This window comes from Equus asinus, chromosome 18, assembly GCF_041296235.1.
Source record: "Equus asinus isolate D_3611 breed Donkey chromosome 18, EquAss-T2T_v2, whole genome shotgun sequence".
Lineage (NCBI taxonomy): Eukaryota > Metazoa > Chordata > Mammalia > Perissodactyla > Equidae > Equus > Equus asinus.
The window spans coordinates 37,864,402-37,883,347 of record NC_091807.1 but is presented as its reverse complement, the minus strand read 5'-3'; the positions used below and the strand labels follow the sequence as shown (position 1 = coordinate 37,883,347).

At 54.4% G+C, this 18,946-nt stretch overlaps 1 protein-coding gene across 3 annotated transcripts in view; it reads left to right on the top strand.

The window, feature by feature from the left end:
• The window catches only part of PRDM15 (PR/SET domain 15), a 70,984-nt gene that overhangs the window by 25,458 nt on the left and 26,580 nt on the right, over positions 1-18,946 (top strand). For 2 of the 3 annotated variants that reach the window (XM_044750894.2, XM_044750893.2), the window contains exons 5-12: positions 1,119-1,371; positions 6,681-6,782; positions 8,134-8,358; positions 10,186-10,315; positions 11,951-12,132; positions 12,343-12,437; positions 12,856-12,943; positions 17,019-17,186. In XM_044750894.2, coding sequence (XP_044606829.1) covers positions 1,119-1,371; positions 6,681-6,782; positions 8,134-8,358; positions 10,186-10,315; positions 11,951-12,132; positions 12,343-12,437; positions 12,856-12,943; positions 17,019-17,186 — 1,243 coding nt within the window. The remainder of the gene's footprint in view (positions 1-1,118; positions 1,372-6,680; positions 6,783-8,133; positions 8,359-10,185; positions 10,316-11,950; positions 12,133-12,342; positions 12,438-12,855; positions 12,944-17,018; positions 17,187-18,946) is intronic. The other variant, XM_044750895.2, reaches the window with a different exon arrangement.

Genomic DNA, 18,946 nt, shown 5'->3' with positions numbered 1-18,946 from the left:
TTTTCAGCAGAGGCTCAGCGTTGAATACCTGTGTGCCTGGGGACAACTTCGTGCCCACCAGAGGGAGGGCAGAGGCCAGCTGGGAGCATGCCCCCACACCAGCTGGGGGTCACTAGGCACCTGATGGCCCCCTCTCCCTGCTCCCTTCGCTTCCAAGGGCTCCATCCTCACAGGGGGCCTCTAGCTCATTAGCAGAGGGGAGCCCTTATTAAGAAAGGCTCAGGAGAGGCGAGAGATTTCTTCCTATAGCAAGGAGGCCATGATTGCATCAGAAAACAGGGGACAAAAGCCTCCTAGACTCATGCGGTTACTTTGAACTTCAAAATATTTAAGTTTCTCCCCCGCTCCCTGCCCGCATTTAATCCATAAAGCAGTGGGGCTGAGTTACAGATGAGGGCGCAGCTTATAGAGAGGGAGGAGCTTTGCTGAAGTCACAGACGCACTTGTAACAGAGCCAGTATCCACATGCCCACCTGAGCCACGAGTAGAACTCAGGCATCCCAATTCCCAACTGGGCCATGCATAGACCTCAGGTGTTCCATTGACACCTGGACCATGATTAGAATTCAAGCATCCCAATTCCCAACTGGGCCATGCATAGACCTCAGGTGTCCCATTGACATCTGGACCATGATTAGAATTCAAGCATCCCAGTTCCCAACTGGGCCATGCATAGACCTCAGGTGTCCCATTGACACCTGGACCATGATTAGAATTCAAGCATCCCAATTCCCAACTGGGCCATGCATAGACCTCAGGTGTCCCATTGACACCTGGACCATGATTAGAATTCAAGCCTCCCAGTTCCCAACTGGGCCATGCATAGACCTCAGGTGTCCCAATGACCCCTGGACCTTTTGCTGTGTCTACTGCTTCCCTTGTGCCTGTGACCAGCCTGACCTGTCTAAAGCACATGGTCCCCCTGTGACCCTCCTAACCACTGCAAACCCAAACAGGGCTCGTATGGAGCCTGATAGGGCCTCTGATGCGGCACTGTCTAGACTGGCTGCTGGGGACCACCCCTCACCACACGCATGCACATACACAGACACTGACACACAGACCAGTGGATAACCAGCTCCTTGCCTGGCCCCTCGGCGGGACGTGCTCGCCCTCAGGTGTTCCAGAAGGACGGGCACCCCGTGTGCTTCGACACTTCCAACGAGGATGACTGCAACTGGATGATGCTGGTGCGGCCGGCGGTGGAGGCCGAGCACCAGAACCTCACGGCCTACCAGCACGGCAGCGACGTGTACTTCACCACCTCGCGGGACATCCCCGCCGGCACCGAGCTGCGTGTGTGGTATGCGGCCTTTTACGCCAAGAAGATGGACAAGCCCATGCTGAAGCAGGCCTGCTCCAGTGTCCACGGTACGTGGCGACGCCCCCTCTGTGCCCTGGAGCCTGCCTCCCGTGGTGCCTTGCCCCGGGGACCGACAGCCCCTTGGCCCCATGCAGTAACCTGACTCTTAGCGAGAGGAATTGTGCTGGCCTAGCTGACTGGACGTGGGGCGCACCGAGGGGTAAGCCTTGACCCCACATGGTTGGGTCTGTTCTGCTTGTAAGATATCTGGGCTGAGAGACGATCAGAAGAGCTCGCCCCTAGGTGAGTGGACACCTCCTGGGGGAAGGTCTCGCTCCCGGCTCTGGCGCAGTGAGTCTGGGGGCTGGGTACCACGGCTCACATTGAGCCCTGCCCTCGGGGCTTCTGCACCGTAATTCATCCTCCCAGTCCACTGAGGCAGGCTTATCGTCCCTGGTTTGGGGCAGAGGAAATGCCCCCTGGGAGGAGCACAGAGAGGTTCAGGAACTTGCCCTGTGTCACAGTGCAGGAGAGGGACGAATCCAGATTCGAACTCAGAGTCTGGCTCTAGTGCTGGGCTGTCCACCCTGTAGCAGCCTCCTCCTGGATTTGGGGTGTGCGTGTGCCTGCATGCACGTGCACTTGTGTCTGTGTGTGTACGCGTCTGTGCACGTGTTCAAAGAAAGACCTAGTGAAGGTCATCTGTGTGATTCACCCAAATCCAACATTCCTATTGGAAACACTAATAAAAATATGCCTCCTGCCGACCCGGGCCTGGGCATCGCCCTGTGCAGGGCCCACTGACTTCAGTCCTTTCTGCCCACACTGAGGGTCCGTGTGGCACAGGTCCTCTTCATGTAACCTGGAGAGGCCGCGTGAAATTGCTCAGGCTCGACGTTTTTGACCTGCAGGAGAGCAGGTCACGTGCTTAACCGGGTCCCCAGGGCGAGCAGGTTTATTGTTGAACAAAGATTACTTGCTCAAGGGAGAGAAATAGACACTGACTTTCCTTCTGAGCCCGAAAACAACAGGCTCTGATGAGAGAATGCTTTCCTTCTTACGAACGTGTTGTGATGCAAACGGCTCTCCAGAGTAAGAGTCTGAACATGTTTGGAAGGTTCTGGTCTGTCCTGGGTGCACATTGTGGTTGACGTTTTGTGCACTCCTGATGGAGCCCTCCTGGCTGTCCCTGCTCCTGGTGGGCACACAGCGCAGTGGGGACGGGGGGAGTCTGGGAGGCTGCAGCACAGATGGGAGCTTAAAGGACAGAAGTGTGTCGTCTCTCAGCTCTGGAGGCCCAAAGTCCGAGATCCAGGTGTCGGTAAGGGTTGGTTCCTTCTGGACGCTGTCGGGGAGAATCCTTTCCTGGGCTCTCTCCCGGCTTCTGGTGTCGTTGGCAGCCCTCGGTGTTCCTTGGCTTGTAGATGTGTTGCCCCGATCCCTGCCTGTGTCTTCACGTGGTCCTCTCCCTGTGTCTCTGTGCTTTCTCCTTAGAAGGACACCAGTCATTGGATGTGGGGCCCACCCTCATGCACCCTGACCTCATCTTATCTTGATCCCAAAGGGTCCAGGCAGACGTGAATTTCGGGGGACTACTCTTCAGCCCACTACAGGCTGGGTGAGGGGTGGTGGAGTGTGGGCGCTGAGGATGCCTGGGGAGCGTGGGCAGGAGGCAGAGGGCCTGTGCTCCTGGCTCTGGTGGCCGCAGAGGGTTTACCTTCTTCACAGAGGTGTTTGCAGAGCAAGACTGGGCTTTATGGGGCGCCCCACCTGGGTCAGGCGTCACTTTCGAGCATGAGAGGCTGGGCTCATGGGGTGCTATCCGAGAACACTAAGATCTTCCTGACCCGGTTTTCTCGTGTCCCCATTCCTTCTGGCCGGAACAGCATCGCCAGGTGTGCCCCAGGATCAGCCCAGACTGCACGTCCGGTTCTGGTTGTTAGAGGCTGACCTTGTCGGTTGTGTCCTGGATGATGCCACGCCCCTCACGACTCTCAAGGTCAAAGTCAAAGCAAAGGTTGCCGCCCCTGTCAGAGATCCGGTTCTGTTTGCATTCCGCCTGCTGGAGAGCTCTTTAATCTGGAGCTCAGCTTGAGAGCAGAGGTTTAGTGAAGTGGCCTGTGACCGTGTCCTGTGTCCTCCAGTACGACTGCCTCCTGATCTCGTCCTGACCGCTCGTTCAGGAATGCGGGCTGACCATGTGTTTCCTCCTCCAGACCTGAGACACGGGGCGCTGTTAATAATTATGCCGGGACAGCCAGCAGAAGCTGGGAAGCACGGTCACCTAAATGTGTTTTCAGATTGGGAAAATAAATAAGCAACTTAGGTGTGCTAACCTGGTAGACACACTTTTTATGGTTTTCACGTTCTGTTTTGAGACAGACGGCCAGCAGGGACTTCTTGGAAATGTAGTGGAAGTTACTGACTGCTTTTAACTGATTGGTTATTAGCTTCCTGATTTATTTTCTTCCTGAGAGCATCTCCTGTCCAATGATTGCTTGGTCCTGGCCATGCTGGTAACTCCCTGGCCACCTTTCCCTGGGGTCAGCTGTAACATCCGCTGTTGGTATACCTGGTAAAATAGTGACATAGCAGCTGCCCCAGGGCCCCCTGCACTGCTCCCACCACCCTGGCCTCCCACCCAGCCCCTTCCTCAAGCCCCTCCTCCCCAAGTCCCCAGGAGTCCTCTCCTGGCACAGAAGCTTCTAGAACCCTGCTCCAGCTCTTCCCGCCCTGAATGCCTGGGGCTCAGAGCAGTCTTGGGTGCCTGTCTTGAATGCCTTACCCAGCTAAGGCCATCGTTGTGAGCCCACCACTGCCCACTTCTTAGAAACTAGAGTAGACACGACCTGTGAAGAGAGGCCCAGAAATAAGGGAAAACTGGTCTTCCCTGTGTTTCATATTACCCGCATCCTGAGGGAGGGGCTTCTCTCTCCTTCTCGGTGATGGGGCCGCTCCCCATCCTGGCCTCTAGTCTGGATGTGCCCGTGAGACCACTGCTGTATGGTGGAGGGAAGGGGGCCTTTTGTGGCCGTTGCTGCACCTTTGACCCCAGGGGGATGGGACAGAGCAAGGGAAATGGGGCCTTAGGAATCACCAGGATGTTCTAGAAGAATCATGTTGGTGGCCAGTGGGCCAACAAGCTGTCTTCCCATACGTTATTATTCAGAATCTTTCTTGGTGAGCGTCAGAACTGCTAAGACTCAATTTAATTCTCTTTTTTGAATTTGCTTCAAAATGCATCTTTGTTATAGAAATCAGCCAATTTGTAGATTGGCAGAGCAGACTTCTAAACATAGAGAAAAGTTGGTTTCAACATGAAGGAGTAGTGACACACTTCTTTAAAAAATTAATTTTTACTAATTTTTTTCTGGGAGTGGATTGACTTTCTAATTACATTTTTATCTTCAGCTCACATTAAGGTTGATTTTCTTTCTTTACACAAACCTTGGCCTGTTGACAGATGAAGGAGGAGGCCCAAGAAGCATAATGGGTCTTAATGGGCGGGCACGTGGGGTTCAGAATTGGCTGTTGTCATCAAATTTTCAAAATTGCTTTCCTACTGAAAAAGATAAAATATAAACATATTTCATAACATTTGGGAAACTATTTTAAATCGCATATGATGTCACCCTTTTAACTCAAGAACTCTTGGCGCTTTTTTTTTTTTTTTGAGGAAGATTAGCCCTGAGCTAACATCCGCCACCAATCCTCCTCTTTTTGCTGAGGAAGATTGGCCCTGAGCTAACATTGGCCCTGGAAAATAGAGTACTTCCCTTGATGAGAGGACAGTAGTGGTGACTAGTTCTTCTAATTAGTCCTGTTGACCTAGCATCAGAGCACTGGTTGAAGAGAAGGGTTTCTTATCTGGGTTAGTTTGAATTCGCGTCCATGGGGTGGGGACCTTATTGCTGGGGACAGCAGCTCATTCATTGCTTTGATCCACGAGGTCGGCCTTCAGCTAACCCGCTCCTCGTCCTCATCGTCTGAAACTCTCGTGTGTCAGTGTCATTTTCTCTCTTTGGCACCATGTGGGTTTGGGAAGATGAATGAGAAATGGGACTTCGGCTCTGATTTCCGTTCGTCCCTAACCTCCATCTGAGGCACATTCTCAGAGAGCGAGTCCAGAGAGAGCGGAGGCTGGTCTGCATGGGACACCCCATAGCAGCTCCCTGCTGCCCGTGGCCCTCACTCCTGACACTTTCTGCTGTTTTTAGTGTAACAAAAAATTTCCTATCGCGTTTACATTTCTTCCTTCTTGTTATCTTAGAGGACTCAGAAAATGCAGGCAAACAGTTGCAGCAATGGTCTGCATCTTTTTCTTCCATCCTTTGCAAACTTATCACTGGTTTTAGATGCAGAAAGAGGTGTGTTTTTTCCTGGTACTGAATGCATGTGAATCGCAGTTCTGGATGATTTTCTCAAGGACCCGGGAGTTTGCTGTGTGAGCGGCCCCTGGGATGTTGCGATGGGTCATGAGTGTCCACAGAGGCTGTCCAGTGATGGAGCGGGAGTGGTGCTGAGGGCTCGTGGCCCCAGGCCAGCCCTGCCAGGCTGCCAGACGAGCGAGAAACTGGGCTGGGCCAGGAGATCATGAACTTTTAGGTCCCACGAGACCATCAGTAATTTTTTTTTTTAAAAGGAGCCTCTGATCCCCTCTTCACAAGCAGGCTCTCCGTCTGCGTGGCATGAACCCTGGTCATCTCCTCTGTCCTCACACTCCCCTGGGAGTGCAGTGAAGGCCAGAGTCACTGCCCTGACAGCAGCCGCTTGCCCTGGGTCACTATGTAAATTTAAATTCAAATTAAATAAAATTAAAAATTCTGTTCTTCTGGGGCACTGGCCACATGCGGCTGCTGGAAGCGCAGTTGCAGAGCATTTCTGTCATTGCAGAGGTTCTGTTGGACAGCGCTGGGCTAGAGTCATGGCCAGACTAGGCTCAGGGCACCACTGACTGGCCTTTGCGGGTTCTTGTCGCTTGAGCCAATGAGAGATTGAGGACTTCCTTTTGGTCTGGAGGATGCACTTTTTTCTTGAAGCCTTATGTAGGGATGCATTTGGTCCCACTGGACCAGCTTCTTGGAGGAAGTTGTGTTTCTGTGACTGGCGACAGACTCTGCATCAGGCTGCCTGGCTCCACCTCTCTGTGCTCAATTTCCCCCTCAGTGAAATGGGCATGTTCACAAGGACTGGAGGAGTCCATGTGTGTCAAACCCCCAGCACGGTGCCTGGAGCATTGAGGGTGCTCGTGAGCATGAGCTGTCGTTCTTACGGTCTCCAGCATCTCACCTGTCGGGACAGGTGCATCCTCCGCGGGGCTGGGGCTTCTCCGAGAGACGCTCTGCTGTGGGTCACCTTTTCCTCCTCTCTTTCGAAGCTGCAGGCACCCCAGAAAACAGCACTCCGGTGGAATCGGAGCCCAGCCAGTGGGTGTGTAAAGTGTGTTCCTCCTCCTTCCTCGAGCTGCAGCTCCTGAATGGTAAGGGGGCGGCACGGGTCAGCTTGCTAAGTTCAATTTAGAGAGTCCTGTGTGGACCTCACTCTGATTCGCGCTGTCACTTCCACACCATCCCTTTTCAAGGGGGGGCAAGACACGTGGCCATCGGGATGTTCCAGGCTTTACGTGAGCAGCTCACTCCTGGACCCCCGTGTAGACCGGATGCAGGTCTCCCAGACCTGCATATGTGTGAGAGCCTGGGGCCCGGTCAGCTGTGTCTTTACGCTTTGCCTTGAAGCTCTCTCCATGTCTGCCACCACACAGGGATCTGTTTTCTTTCTCTTAGGCCCACAGTGTGTTACAATTTGGGAGGAGTGGTGGGTCTCTATCTTACCTCATCTTTCCAAGCCTTTTCAGCCAGGCGGGCTCATCGTTAGCTTGTTGTGCGATGTGGCTGAGCTGCCGAACCCTTCCTACAACACGTGTCATGTTATACACGTTACAGTGTGTCTGCTTGTTAATTTTCTTCCCTCCCTAGATACAGCTCCTCGAGGGCCCTCACTCAACACAATGTCCCTAAATAAGGAGCAAGAGCGGAAGTAACAGCCACCGCTTTACACTAACGCCTGTGTAGAACCAGCTGAGATTTACAGTGGGAGGAATCAGTGTGCATGGGCGCCTCTGTCCTGGGAGCGCCTTGGTCCCTGTCTGTCTCATGGGTCACCCCTCCTGCTGGCCCCTGCTGTCCCCTGGTCTGAGCTGGCCTTGCCTTCGTTTGGGGACCTGGGCCATTCTTGAACTTGGTGCCCGTCCCCGCCTGCCTCCTGCTTCCCGCGTTTCTTGCTGTTATCTTTCCTTGGGAATTTCTGAGGCTTTTCTTCAGTTGAAGATAAAGCAGAGGTTTTTGCTTTCATGCAGTGTTTTTAAAGACAATTTTGTTTATCATGAATTGAATATTTCTCCTTAGAGGCTGCGTTTTTAAGTAATTATATTGCATATTCATTATAGAAAAATTAGAAAATACAAATGAGCTTAAAGAAAATTAAAATTGCCTGTAACGTCCCCACCTGGCAAGGACCACATGAGTATTCTGACGTCTCCCTCCTTCGTTTTTCTTTGCACCTACATGTGCATGCACACGTTTAGTTTTTACAAAACTGTGTTCACGGTGAACCCGCTCAGCTTCTGTCTGCTAATTCACTTTTTAAAATAGTACTCATGTTTGGTGCGGTGGGAATGCTTTTATTTTTCAAAAGCAGTGGAAATAAAGTTGGTTTAGCTATGCAAAGGGCACACTGTTAGCAAATAAAATTAAAAACAGACAAAGGGGGGTGGGCTGACCTCTTCCTCAGCGTCTTCGTTTGTTTCCTTGTGGTTGTCCCCTCTCCTGCAGAGCATCTGGTGGGTCACTTGGAACAAGCCAAAAGCCTTCCCCCCATCAGCCAGCACGAAGCAGCCCCCGAGAAGGAGCCCGACGTGCCCCGTGGGGAGCCTCCGGCTGTCCCCAAGAGCGTCAGTGCCACCAAAGAGCACAAGAAAAAGCCTCGAAGGGGGAGGAAACCCAAAGTGTCGAAACCAGAGCAGCCTCTGGTCATCGTTGAAGGCAAGGAGCCAGCAGGTGAGGGCTGGTCCTGGGAGAAGAGCCAGCAGGTCGGGGTGGTTCCAGGAGAGGAGCTGCAGGTGGGGGCTAGTCCTGGGAGAAGAGCCAGCAGGTGAGCGGTGGTCCTGGGGGAGGAGCCAGCAGGTGAGGGCTGGCCCTGGGGAAGAGCCAGCTCGTGGGGGGTGGTCCTGGGAGAAGAGCCAGCAGGTGAGTGCTGGTCCTGGGAGAGGAGCCAGCAGGTGGGCTGTGGTCCTGGGGGAGGAACCAGCAGCTGGGGGCTGGTCCTGGGAGAAGAGCCAGCAGGTGGGGGATGGTCCTGGAAGACAACTGCCAGGGAGGAGAGAGGAACCCAAGGCCATGTCTCCACTCTGCTGGGTGGGAAACTTCAGCCTAGAGAGACCACATGGAGATGGAATCTAAGCCCTTCTCTCTTTCTCTAAATCAGTGCTTTTAGAGTACGATTTACATGTAATACAATTCGCACCAGAAAGTGTGCGAATTTTGGACTTTGACAGATGGGTCCGCCTGTGTAACCAGCACCCTAATCAGACCAGAGAACGTTTCCATCCCCCAGCCACTTCCCTCCTTGTTATGGAGTGGTCTTTCCCATCCTGGGATTTCACGTGGATGGCACTCTTTCTGTGGCCAGTGTCTTGCACGTGGCCTATGGGGTGAGCCTCGTCCACAGTAGGTTTCTGGGTGCCCCTTCTCCTCTGCTGCCGAGCAGGGTTGGTTCATCGTGTGAACACCCCGCCGTCTGCTCCCGCATTGCCTGTGCATGGGCACATAGCTTGTTTCCAGGCCATGGCTAAGCTTGTTCTCTGATTATACACTATCCTCAGCAGAGTTTGGAGGGAACTTTGACCCGCTTTCTCCATGCACAGTCTTGCAAGGTCTTGTCCCCTTGGTCTTCACGCAGCCTCTGCCAGCACTGCCTGGCGCCAGCGGGTTCCTGGTGGGCCTCACACGTGAGGACCAGGCGTGATGCTCAGACACGGGTCCCCTCCCTGCCTTCTTTTCTGACCCCGGGGCAGTTTTTCTTTTTGCTCTCTGGTATATCCCAGGACTTCTTTTGTGAGAATGAGAAGAAATCCTTATTCTTTCTCAGAATTAAAACAGAGAATTCAGAGGCGCGGCCTTCCCACAGTAGTCTCAGTTCACTTCTGCTGCTCTGGGTGCCGCCGGCTCCCGGTTTGGAGCTGGTAGGAGGAGGAGTGGCTCAAACCCCCCTGGGCGGTCTCCCTATTTCCCTGTAAACAGGTAGAAGGGGAGAAGGGGGCGGAAAGCTCAGTGAGTGATTATTTCACTAATTATTAGTTGCATTAGGAACACACGTTGTAGGTGAAATGTAATCTTGCCGTATTTCTTTTGTCCAGAGGCTCAGGCCTGGGTCCCTAGTATTGTGGTTATTTGATATTTGACCCTTGTATAAAATGGTTATCTGCTTTTGAACATACTCAAGATGGCTTGTCTAATGATAAAAATATTTCTAAACCTCTGTCAGGACTAATTTATTAGGTTATCAGGTCCCCTTATATATCAAAATGTTTTGCTTGGGGTTGGTATAGACTTATGATTGCTGTCGTTTTAAAAAAAGAACCACAATGTATAACTCCAGTTTTGAGTTAAGAATAACATTTTGCTTTTCTGTGTAGACAAGTAAATACGTGGATTCTAAAACATTGCTAGTTTCTCCATCTTTTTTGTTTTTTTCTGTGTAAATCTTGCAAGCCGTGTCTCCAGCCTTGGCCTGGCTGCAGTCCCCGTGGGCGTGTCCTGTTGGTTCGCTTGGGTTCGGTCCCCTGCCCTGGTGGTGACGTGGCTTGTCCCATCCCCTTCACACAGACCAAGTGGCAGAGATCGTTACCGAGGTCCCACCGGATGAGCCCGTGACTGCGACGCCGGACGAGCGCATCATGGAGCTGGTGTTGGGGAAGCTGGCCACCACCGCCAGCGAGGCCAGTTCAGTGCCTAAGTGAGTCCTGGCCCAGCACTGGGGACCGTCTCCGGGGACAGAAGCACCGTGTCAGCCAATCCCCTGGGGAGGGGAGGGGCCTCCGAGCGGGAAGATGTGAGAGGGGGCTGGTTTATTCCTGGTGGCGGGAAACTGATATGCTTGGGTGGAACGTCGTGGAGCTCGAGTTGAATAGGGCGTCCACTGTCAAAACAGTTAAAAAAAATTTTTTTTATTGTGTTAAAGTATACATAACATAAAATTTACCGTCTTAACCATTTTTCTTAAGATTTTATTTTTTTCCTTTTTCTCCCCAAAGCCCCCCGGTACATAGTTGTATATTCTTCGTTGTGGGTCCTTCTAGTTTCTAGTTGTGGCATGTGGGACGCTGCCTCAGCATGGTTTGATGAGCAGTGCCATGTCCGCACCCAGGATTCGAACCAACAAAACACTGGGCCGCCTGCAGCGGAGCGCGCGAACTTAACCACTCGGCCACGGGGCCAGCCCCTACCATCTTAACCGTTTTTAAGTGCACAGTTCTGTCATTTGAAACACATTCACATCATCGTGCAGCCATCATCACCATCCATCTCCAGATCCATTTCCATCTTCCCAAACTGAAACTCAGTCCCCATTTAACACTAACTCCTCAGCCCCCGGCAGCCCCCGTTCTACCTTCATCTCTATGATGACCTTACGTGAGGTATCGGTGACTCTGGGCACCTCATATAAGTGGATCATACAGCATTTATCTTTTCGTGACTGGCTTATTTCACTCACATCACGTCCTCCAGGTTCCTCCATGTCGTAACGTGTCATAATTTCCTTCGTTTAAGGCTGAATAAGATTCCTTCGTGTGTATAGACCACGTTTTGTTTATCTATTCCTCCATTGATGGACGCTTATGTTACTCCCACCTTTTGGCTATTATGAATAACGCTGCTATGGTAAAACAGTTTCATATTTGAATTTCTCTAAATTTAACCCTTAGCTCTGTGTTTTTCTTTCTTTTTTGTGAACAATGGAAATGCTTGTATTTTCGTTGTTATTCTTGGGTAAATTTTTGCCCTGAAATTGAATACGCAGGTGTCAGTTTTTCTTCCAGCCCTTTTTGGAGCACCTCTCCCAGTTGTCAAAGGGTGCCTGGTCCGCTATGGTCCGGGAACCTATGGAAATACTGAAAACTGAGAGCAAAGTAACGTCAGAAATGGTGTTACCTATTTATTTATTTATAGTCTATCTTATTGCCCAGAGGATTTTGGTGGCTTACCTTCAGAAACACATTTAATAGGGAGAAGAAATTTTAAAAACCAGAATCAGGGAAAATATAAAACAGAGCAGATACCAAACCTAGTGAGAACAGAGTGCAGACAAGGTTAGTCTAGTTGAGGCACAAACTGGGCTCCAAGCTTCCTGGTGGCCGGAGTTGAAACACAGTGAGATGCGTAGCCGGTACGGAGAAAGCTACCTGATGCCGTCGTAGGTTTACGGTGCCTCTCCATCTGACACGCCCCTGAAGCTGGGGTGACGCCTGAGCACGCTCCCTCCTTTCTCATAGTGAGCTGGGGAGATCTGGAATGAGCTCTTTCCAAAATGATTGTGACCTTGAGCTTGTTTCTCTGATGACTCAGTTTCCCCCCTGTCTGGCCCCGGCAGGTTCCCCCATCATCAGAGTAGCTCCATCACCCTCAAGAGGAGTCTCATCCTCTCCAGCCGCCACGGCATCCGGCGGAAGCTCGTCCGGCAGCTCGGGGAGCACCGGCGGGTGTACCAGTGCAGCATCTGCAGCAAGATCTTCCAGAACAGCAGCAACCTGAGCAGGCACGTGCGCTCCCACGGTGAGTGCCCCCCCGGCCGCCGCCAAGGAGGGTTGGAGACGCCTGGAAGGATGGGGACGGGGTGGGGGGCAGCGGCGGGCTGCCCATCGCCAGGTCCCCTTCTGCCGTCCGAGGTGGAGGGAGAGAGGGCTCTGAGGGCCTTGTGCGTGCACGTTGTTTTGGACACGCTGGAGCAGCGGCGAGTCAGCTCTTTCTCGGTTGGTTCCTCAGGAGACAAGCTGTTTAAATGTGAGGAATGTGCCAAGTTGTTCAGCCGCAAGGAGAGTCTGAAGCAACACGTCTCCTACAAGCACAGCAGGAACGAGGTGGGTGGATGGCCCGGGTCTTGCTAGCTGGGGAGAAGCAGACAATTGACTGAATGATCACATTGGAAGGAGAAGCAAGAGTCATGAGTGAGCCAGACCGGGCTGACCTGGCGGCTCCCGACGTGTCCGAGGTGGGCCCTGGGCTGCAGGTGGCCGTCCCCACTTGGCCAGGAGCCGACAGGGCGGCACGAAGAGCCAGGAGGCTGGCACCGGCTGTCCGGGTACCTGAACTTGGACTCTCTTTCTGGGGCAGTTGGGCAGCAAGAGTGAAAAGTTCTGTGTCCCTAATTGAGCGGGAGAGTAGCAGAGAAAAACGGGGTGGACCGTGGGCTCCTGGAAGTCGCTGGGGCGGTCCCTCGGGGCAGCGGGCTCCTTGCATCGCCCCCCGCCCTCCTCTCACCTGCGGCCTCCCTTCCAGGTGGACGGCGAGTACCGGTACCGCTGCGGCACCTGCGAGAAGACCTTCCGCATCGAGAGCGCGCTGGAGTTTCACAACTGCAGGACAGGTGAGCGCCCCCCGCCTGGCGCCCGGACACCTGGCCGGAGAGCTGGACCTTTCAAAAAGGGCAGCACGGGGGTTTCACACACAACCTCGCTTTTTCCATTTCCCTCCATTGCTTTTGCTGCCAAGCAGTCAGTACTTGTTCTAAAGAGACAGCTGGGGACTTCTGTGTCAGAAGGCATTTATTTCCTTACTCCCTGTTAGTCTTTAACTGAAGCTGTGTGTGCCCCACGTTTGAGACTGTTGTGAAGCACGGGGTCTCGTCCTCGCTGATGGTGGTGAGCAGTGGTGCAGGATTTGTTCTAGGACCGTGCGAGGAATAAATAAAGAGGTGGGGGCAGTGGCTGGAGGGGTGGGAGTCCGCCTTGCCTTTGGAATTAGTTTCTTTTGCCTTGAGCTTTCCTTTGTCCCCCGGTCCTGCCAGCGTCCAGGGCAGGGCGACGTTGCTGTCCTGCACCGTTGGTTTCTGCTCTGAGGCTGCTCTGCCTGCCAGTCTCCAAGAGTGAAATGGAGCCCAGTTGTGCTCGTGTGCGGTCGAAAGCCGGCGTGCTCGGGCGGGCCTGCAGCTGAGAGGGGCCTCCGGGCCTGGGCGAGCGCCTTGGGTGGTGTGTCTCGCTGAGTTCGCAGCTGGTGAGCATGCACGACACAGAGCTCCCGCGTGCAGCCAGGAGGCGGCCACATAGGTGCCCAGCCGGCGGAGGAAGCCCCCTCCTGCCCCCGCGCTTCTCCCTGGTGTGAAGCGCCCAAGGGAGCATGGCAGAAGGCTACAGCAACCCAGGAGGGGGATCAGAGACCCGGCAGGGTGACCTTTGATGCGTTGACCCTCAGTGTGCATCACTCGTGTCTCTGTTCTACTTCTCCTCCACCCCGTGTCTCGGAGAAGTGTTAACCCACACTGGCTGATCGCCGCCCCTCCCCGCGGGGGCCAGCACCTGCTCCCCAGCGTCTGCCTGTTCCTTTGTTCGGTTTGTGTGTTCTGCGTTGAGGGCCCCCATTTCACAGCCGGCTCCTTCCTTCAGTGCACAGCGCCATGCAGGGCTCTCAGTGGCAGCGTGGGTCTCATTCCACCCGACCTCCAGCTGCCCCCCAGCATCCCTGCACTTGCGGCGTGCAGCGCCACCTGCAGCCCGCCCCCTGCACCCCAGGGGTCCCCAGACTCAGGGGACATCCACCAGCTGAGTCCATGGGTGTAGTCAACGAGCCCAGCCGGATTTGTAGACTGGAGTCAATGATGCCCGTGTCGCCCCTCGCCGTTCTTGTGGTGCAGCGGGTGGGGCGTCAGAGCGGAGAACGACGTCCCCGTCCTGTCGGGTGTTTGGTGAGGCAGCCTCAGGGTCGAGGAAGAGAAGTTGTCCTCTTTTTATTTTAACTGTTTCTCTGGACTCGAATGAAACAGAAGGTAATAAAAGAAGTCAAAGCAGCATTTTGCTACATGTCAGCTCAAAGTTCTGTTAAACCAGGCATTTATCTCTCTTCATTATTTAGAAATAACAGAGCAGCCACGAACAGAAATGCAATTTCCCTCTAATTTCAAAGGTTAGAAGTTTTGGGTGGAAAACACAGGAGAATCTTGGGATCTGGGCTCATTTGCTTACTGTTCCACTTTTTATAGTATTCATGTTGAGTGAATGTGTGTCTCCCATAGACCATTAAACCAAGAACTTGGACAACCTTGGGGAGAAGCTTTGAAACATGTAGTCTGATGGGTTTTCTCAAGCTCTCGCTCAGCGGTTGTCCTGGGTGTGGGGAGCTGTTGGTGTAACTCCTCTGAATGGTCCTTGTCCTGCCCTTGGCTGTCCTGACCGTGCTAGAGAATAGCAGAGTTCATGTCCAGGCCCTTGAGCAAAACATGGTCCGTCAGCCTCCCGTGCACGTGGCTCCTCCAGACATCCATCGTCCTGTCTTTGGGAGGGAGAGAGGGAGAGAGGGAGAGAGAGCGCGCGCTGAAGTCCAGGGGCAACACTGCTCCTTCCACGGCTGTCAGGTCCCAAGGCTAGTGGAGCCACCTGCCCCGGAGGGAGGCCCACCTGTGCCCTTACTACCTATCTGGGAGGAAGGCCCACCTGTGCTGTCAGTACCTGCCTGGAGGGAGGCCCCCCTGGGTGGTCGAGGGGGCCCAGGTTGGGCGGGGGTGTTGGTGATGATGGAGCTGTGCTGTCAGGGGCCCACCCTGCACGAATTAAGATGGCAGAAGCCCTTGTCTCTGGGGTCCCATTCCTAAGAATCCACGCTAAGGAAATTTAGCAGGAAGGAAAAAAGCTACATTACTAAGGGTCACTAAATTATCTACAGTACTAAAAATGGTGAAGTCAATAGTGATGAATGAACTGGAGGGGCCATTGTGTATCCACTAAAATGGGCATGAAAACGTTTTGCATGTTAAGCACAGGTACAGCATGCACATGCACGCGGGTACAGGGGTTCGTGTGGGCACCTCTGGGCGTCCACCTGGGCTGCACATGGGGACCCTGAGAGCAGGTAAAGAACTACCAAGGCCTGAGCCTCCCAAGACAGCAGGCAGCGTCTGGAGACATTTTGGTTGTCGCAGCTGGCTGCGGGCTGGGGGATGCTACCAGCATCTGGTGGGTGAGGCCAGGGATGCTGCTCAGCATCACCAGTGCACAGGACAGCCCCACAAGGGAGAGTGATGGGCCCCAATGTCACCAGAGCCCAGGCTGAGGCCCCTGGAGGCGGGGGTCCTTAGACGAGCCCCAGGGGCTGCGCTGTGCAGCAGAATGGGAACCCCGGCCGGGTCCACTGTAGAAAATAGCAGCTTTGAGGGTGGTCTCAGGGATTTGTGTATTTGGCAGACGTTTAGTGACTCCCAGAGCTGGTCAGTGGGCTAGAGCCCAGGGCCCAGAAATGAGGACAACATGGTGTATCCTGAGGCCCTCGCTCTGAAGGGGATGCACACTGTGACCCATGCCATCATGCCCACCTGCATCGGTGACACAGGGAGGGGAGAGGAGGGCAGCTATGCCAGGCAGCCGAGCGACTGCAGGTTCCCTGGACTGGCGCTGCAGGAGGGCTGTGGGCAGTGAGGGCTCTCTTCTGGGGCTTTTTGTGTGACAAACCCGTGGACAGTTACATGTGCTGGCAGGAACAAGGTGGGCAGGGAGCGGGTGAGGATGCTGTAGGGGGAGGGAGCAGAGCAGAGCACAAGACTGAGAGGGCGCTGGCCCAGGGCATCAGCTGGGTGTGAGGCCCTGAGACCCCCTAAACCAAGGGGGAGGCCAGGCAGGTCGGGCAAAGACAGACACCCGAGGAGGGGCCAGTGCTGTGCGGGTGCCCCAGGGCCTGCTGTTTGGGCTCACCCAGAGCAGGCTTTCAGGGCAGGGCCTGACGGCTCAGGGGGCATCCAGGAGGGCTGGGTGGGCCATCCTGGGTGCCTGGAGGGAGAGAGCGCAGGGAGACAGAGAGTGGGGTGGGGACTGTCAGAGGCTCCAGTGGGGCAGTTTGATTGGCTGCCTTTGAGGAGGGGTGAGGCCGGGACGTGGGGATGGGGGTATTTCTGGAGGCTTTGTTGTGGGTCCGCTTGTGTGTGGGGTGTGTGAAAGTGAGTGCGGGGGCTTTGAATGGGGGGTGTTCACTAAAGGGGACCTGGGAACAAGAGCGTTTAGTTTAAAGGTGGGAGAACTTTGGGCTGTTTGTGCGGGTGGGGAGGAGCCTGTGGAAAGGCGTGAGGGGTGGGCTGGAGGGGCAGATGGGGGCTGAGCCTGAGCCCGGACGAGGTGGGGCTGGGGCTGCAGCAGGTTGGGTGCGAGGCGAGGGCCCAGGCCTCTCTCCTTTCGAGGAATCAGCCCAAATGCTGCGTGAGATGCCTGGCGCAGCAGGAGGAGGGCTGGCCATGGCTTGGTGGAGAAGGGAGATGAGCTACATGCTTGCTTTTCACGTCGAGGGTAGCCCAGTGCTGGGGCAGAGGCTACAACGGCGCAGGCGAGGCCTTTTCCTGGTGGTGTGGTCCTCACGCGTCTCTGCTGTCACTCGTGCCTTGTTGCCATTCCCGCGCCACGAGGTTGAGCCCGCATCCGATGTCATTTACCTGAAAGTCGCCGTGTGTTTGCTTGCTTTCTGGACAGATGACAAGACGTTCCAATGTGAGATGTGTTTCAGATTCTTCTCCACCAACAGTAACCTCTCCAAGCACAAGAAGAAGCACGGGGACAAGAAGTTTGCTTGTGAAGTTTGCAACAAAATGTTCTACCGCAAGGACGTCATGCTGGACCACCAGAGGAGGCACCTGGAAGGTGGGCGCCCCTGCCTGCGGGGTGAGCCCCTGGGGGGTGGGACGGGCGCGCCCCCTGTGCCGCGGGGAGGGGCATCTGTTGACACAGCCCCTTTGGATGCAGTTTGGCCATCCCGCCATCTGGTGGGGTGCCCTCCTCTGGGAATCCAGCTCAGGCACAGAGAGGTACTGACGGGGGATTAATAGTGTTGTGTGTTAGTGGGAACAGTTGGAAACATCCTACAAGTTCCACAGCGGGGCAGGAGTTAAGAAACCCGGACTTTCTGTAGGATGGAATGTGATGCCGTCATTAAAAGCGGTCTTTCAAAGAGTTCTTTAATATTGTGAGACATGCTTTCGCTATGACAGAGAGAAGGAAACTCCAGTACGTGAAGTGTGTGGGGCAGAAGGCGCCGGGCGGCCGCTGTGGGTGGGGCCGTGAGGGCTTTCTCCCTCGCTCCTCCTCCTCCTCTCTGTTTCCCCTGGGGCCCCCGATGGCCTGTGCTGTTCGTAGCAGGCTTGGGGGGGCAGGGGGGCTGCCTGTCCACGTGGTGGGTTTATGAGAGGCCAGGTGTGAGAGAAAGGTGGACTTCAGTTTTGGGGTGGGGTGGGTGAGGCAGCACAATGCGGGAACGAGGGAGACCCAGAAAGGAGATGTGGGGTGTGGGTGACCCCGCGGGGCAGACCTGAGCTGTGCAGGGCGCAGCCCCGAAGGGAAGCCATGGGCACTGCGAGTCGGGAGTGCCCGGGAGACTTTCCTAAAGAGCCTGCTCACACACACCCCCTGCAAGTTAGCACTGTAGTGTTGGCAATCCTGATTTTTACCCTAAAAGCTACAGCTCTCTTGCTAACCAGCCCTCACTAGCCAAAAGCACCTTGTTTTTTGAGGAAAATCAGCCCTCAGCTAACATCTGCTGCCAATCCTCCTCTTTTTGCTGAGGAAGACTGGCCCTGAGCTAACATCCGTGCCCGTCTTCCTCTACTTTTTATATGTGGGACGCCTGCCGCAGCATGGCTTATTGAGTGGTGCCGTGTCCGCACCCGGGATCTGAACTGGCAGACCCCAGGCTGCCGAAGCGGAACGTGCGCATTTAACCACTGCGCCACCGGGCCGGCCCCCCAAAGCTTTATGAAGGTTGAAAAAAATCATTTTAAAAAGAATTGCAAATGAAGTGTATGTTTGTTGGAAAAAAGTCAGAACACAAAGTGGCATATAAAGTCTGACTATTCCCTACAAATGTGCGTGTACACGTCACCGTGCGTTTTTTCAGGAAGACTGGAATCGCATCCTATATAAGTTTTGCCCTCTGCTTTTTACCTGGCTGTTCTTCACGTGGCTTGCTAAGCTCTCCCACCATTTCCTCTGGGATCCCTTGGGAGGTGCGCTTATGGCCTCTCCAGACAAACCTGGTGCCCACTTAGTGATTGGGTGGGCTTGAGCGAGCTGCTGTGCCTCGGTTTCCTCACCTGTGCGGTGGGGACGCCCACCCTGCTCAGCTGCCTAGGCTGGTGGATGGTGGAACCAGACCCTGCTTCTGAAGCCCCCACAGGCCCATAAGTGCCAGCCGCCGTCGGGGCGGCCAGAAGTCAGGTGTTTGCTGATCAACAGACACCTGGGTTGCGTTTTACCGCTGACCTGTAACTCAGATCACTTGCCGGTGGGAATGAACCAGTGCTGTTTCGTGGTCTTTCCCTCTACATTGGCGTGGAGTCTACACCCCTGTTCAGACCAGGTGCGCTTTGTGCTGCCGGGAGTCCTCGGAGAAGGCCGTGTGGTCTCAT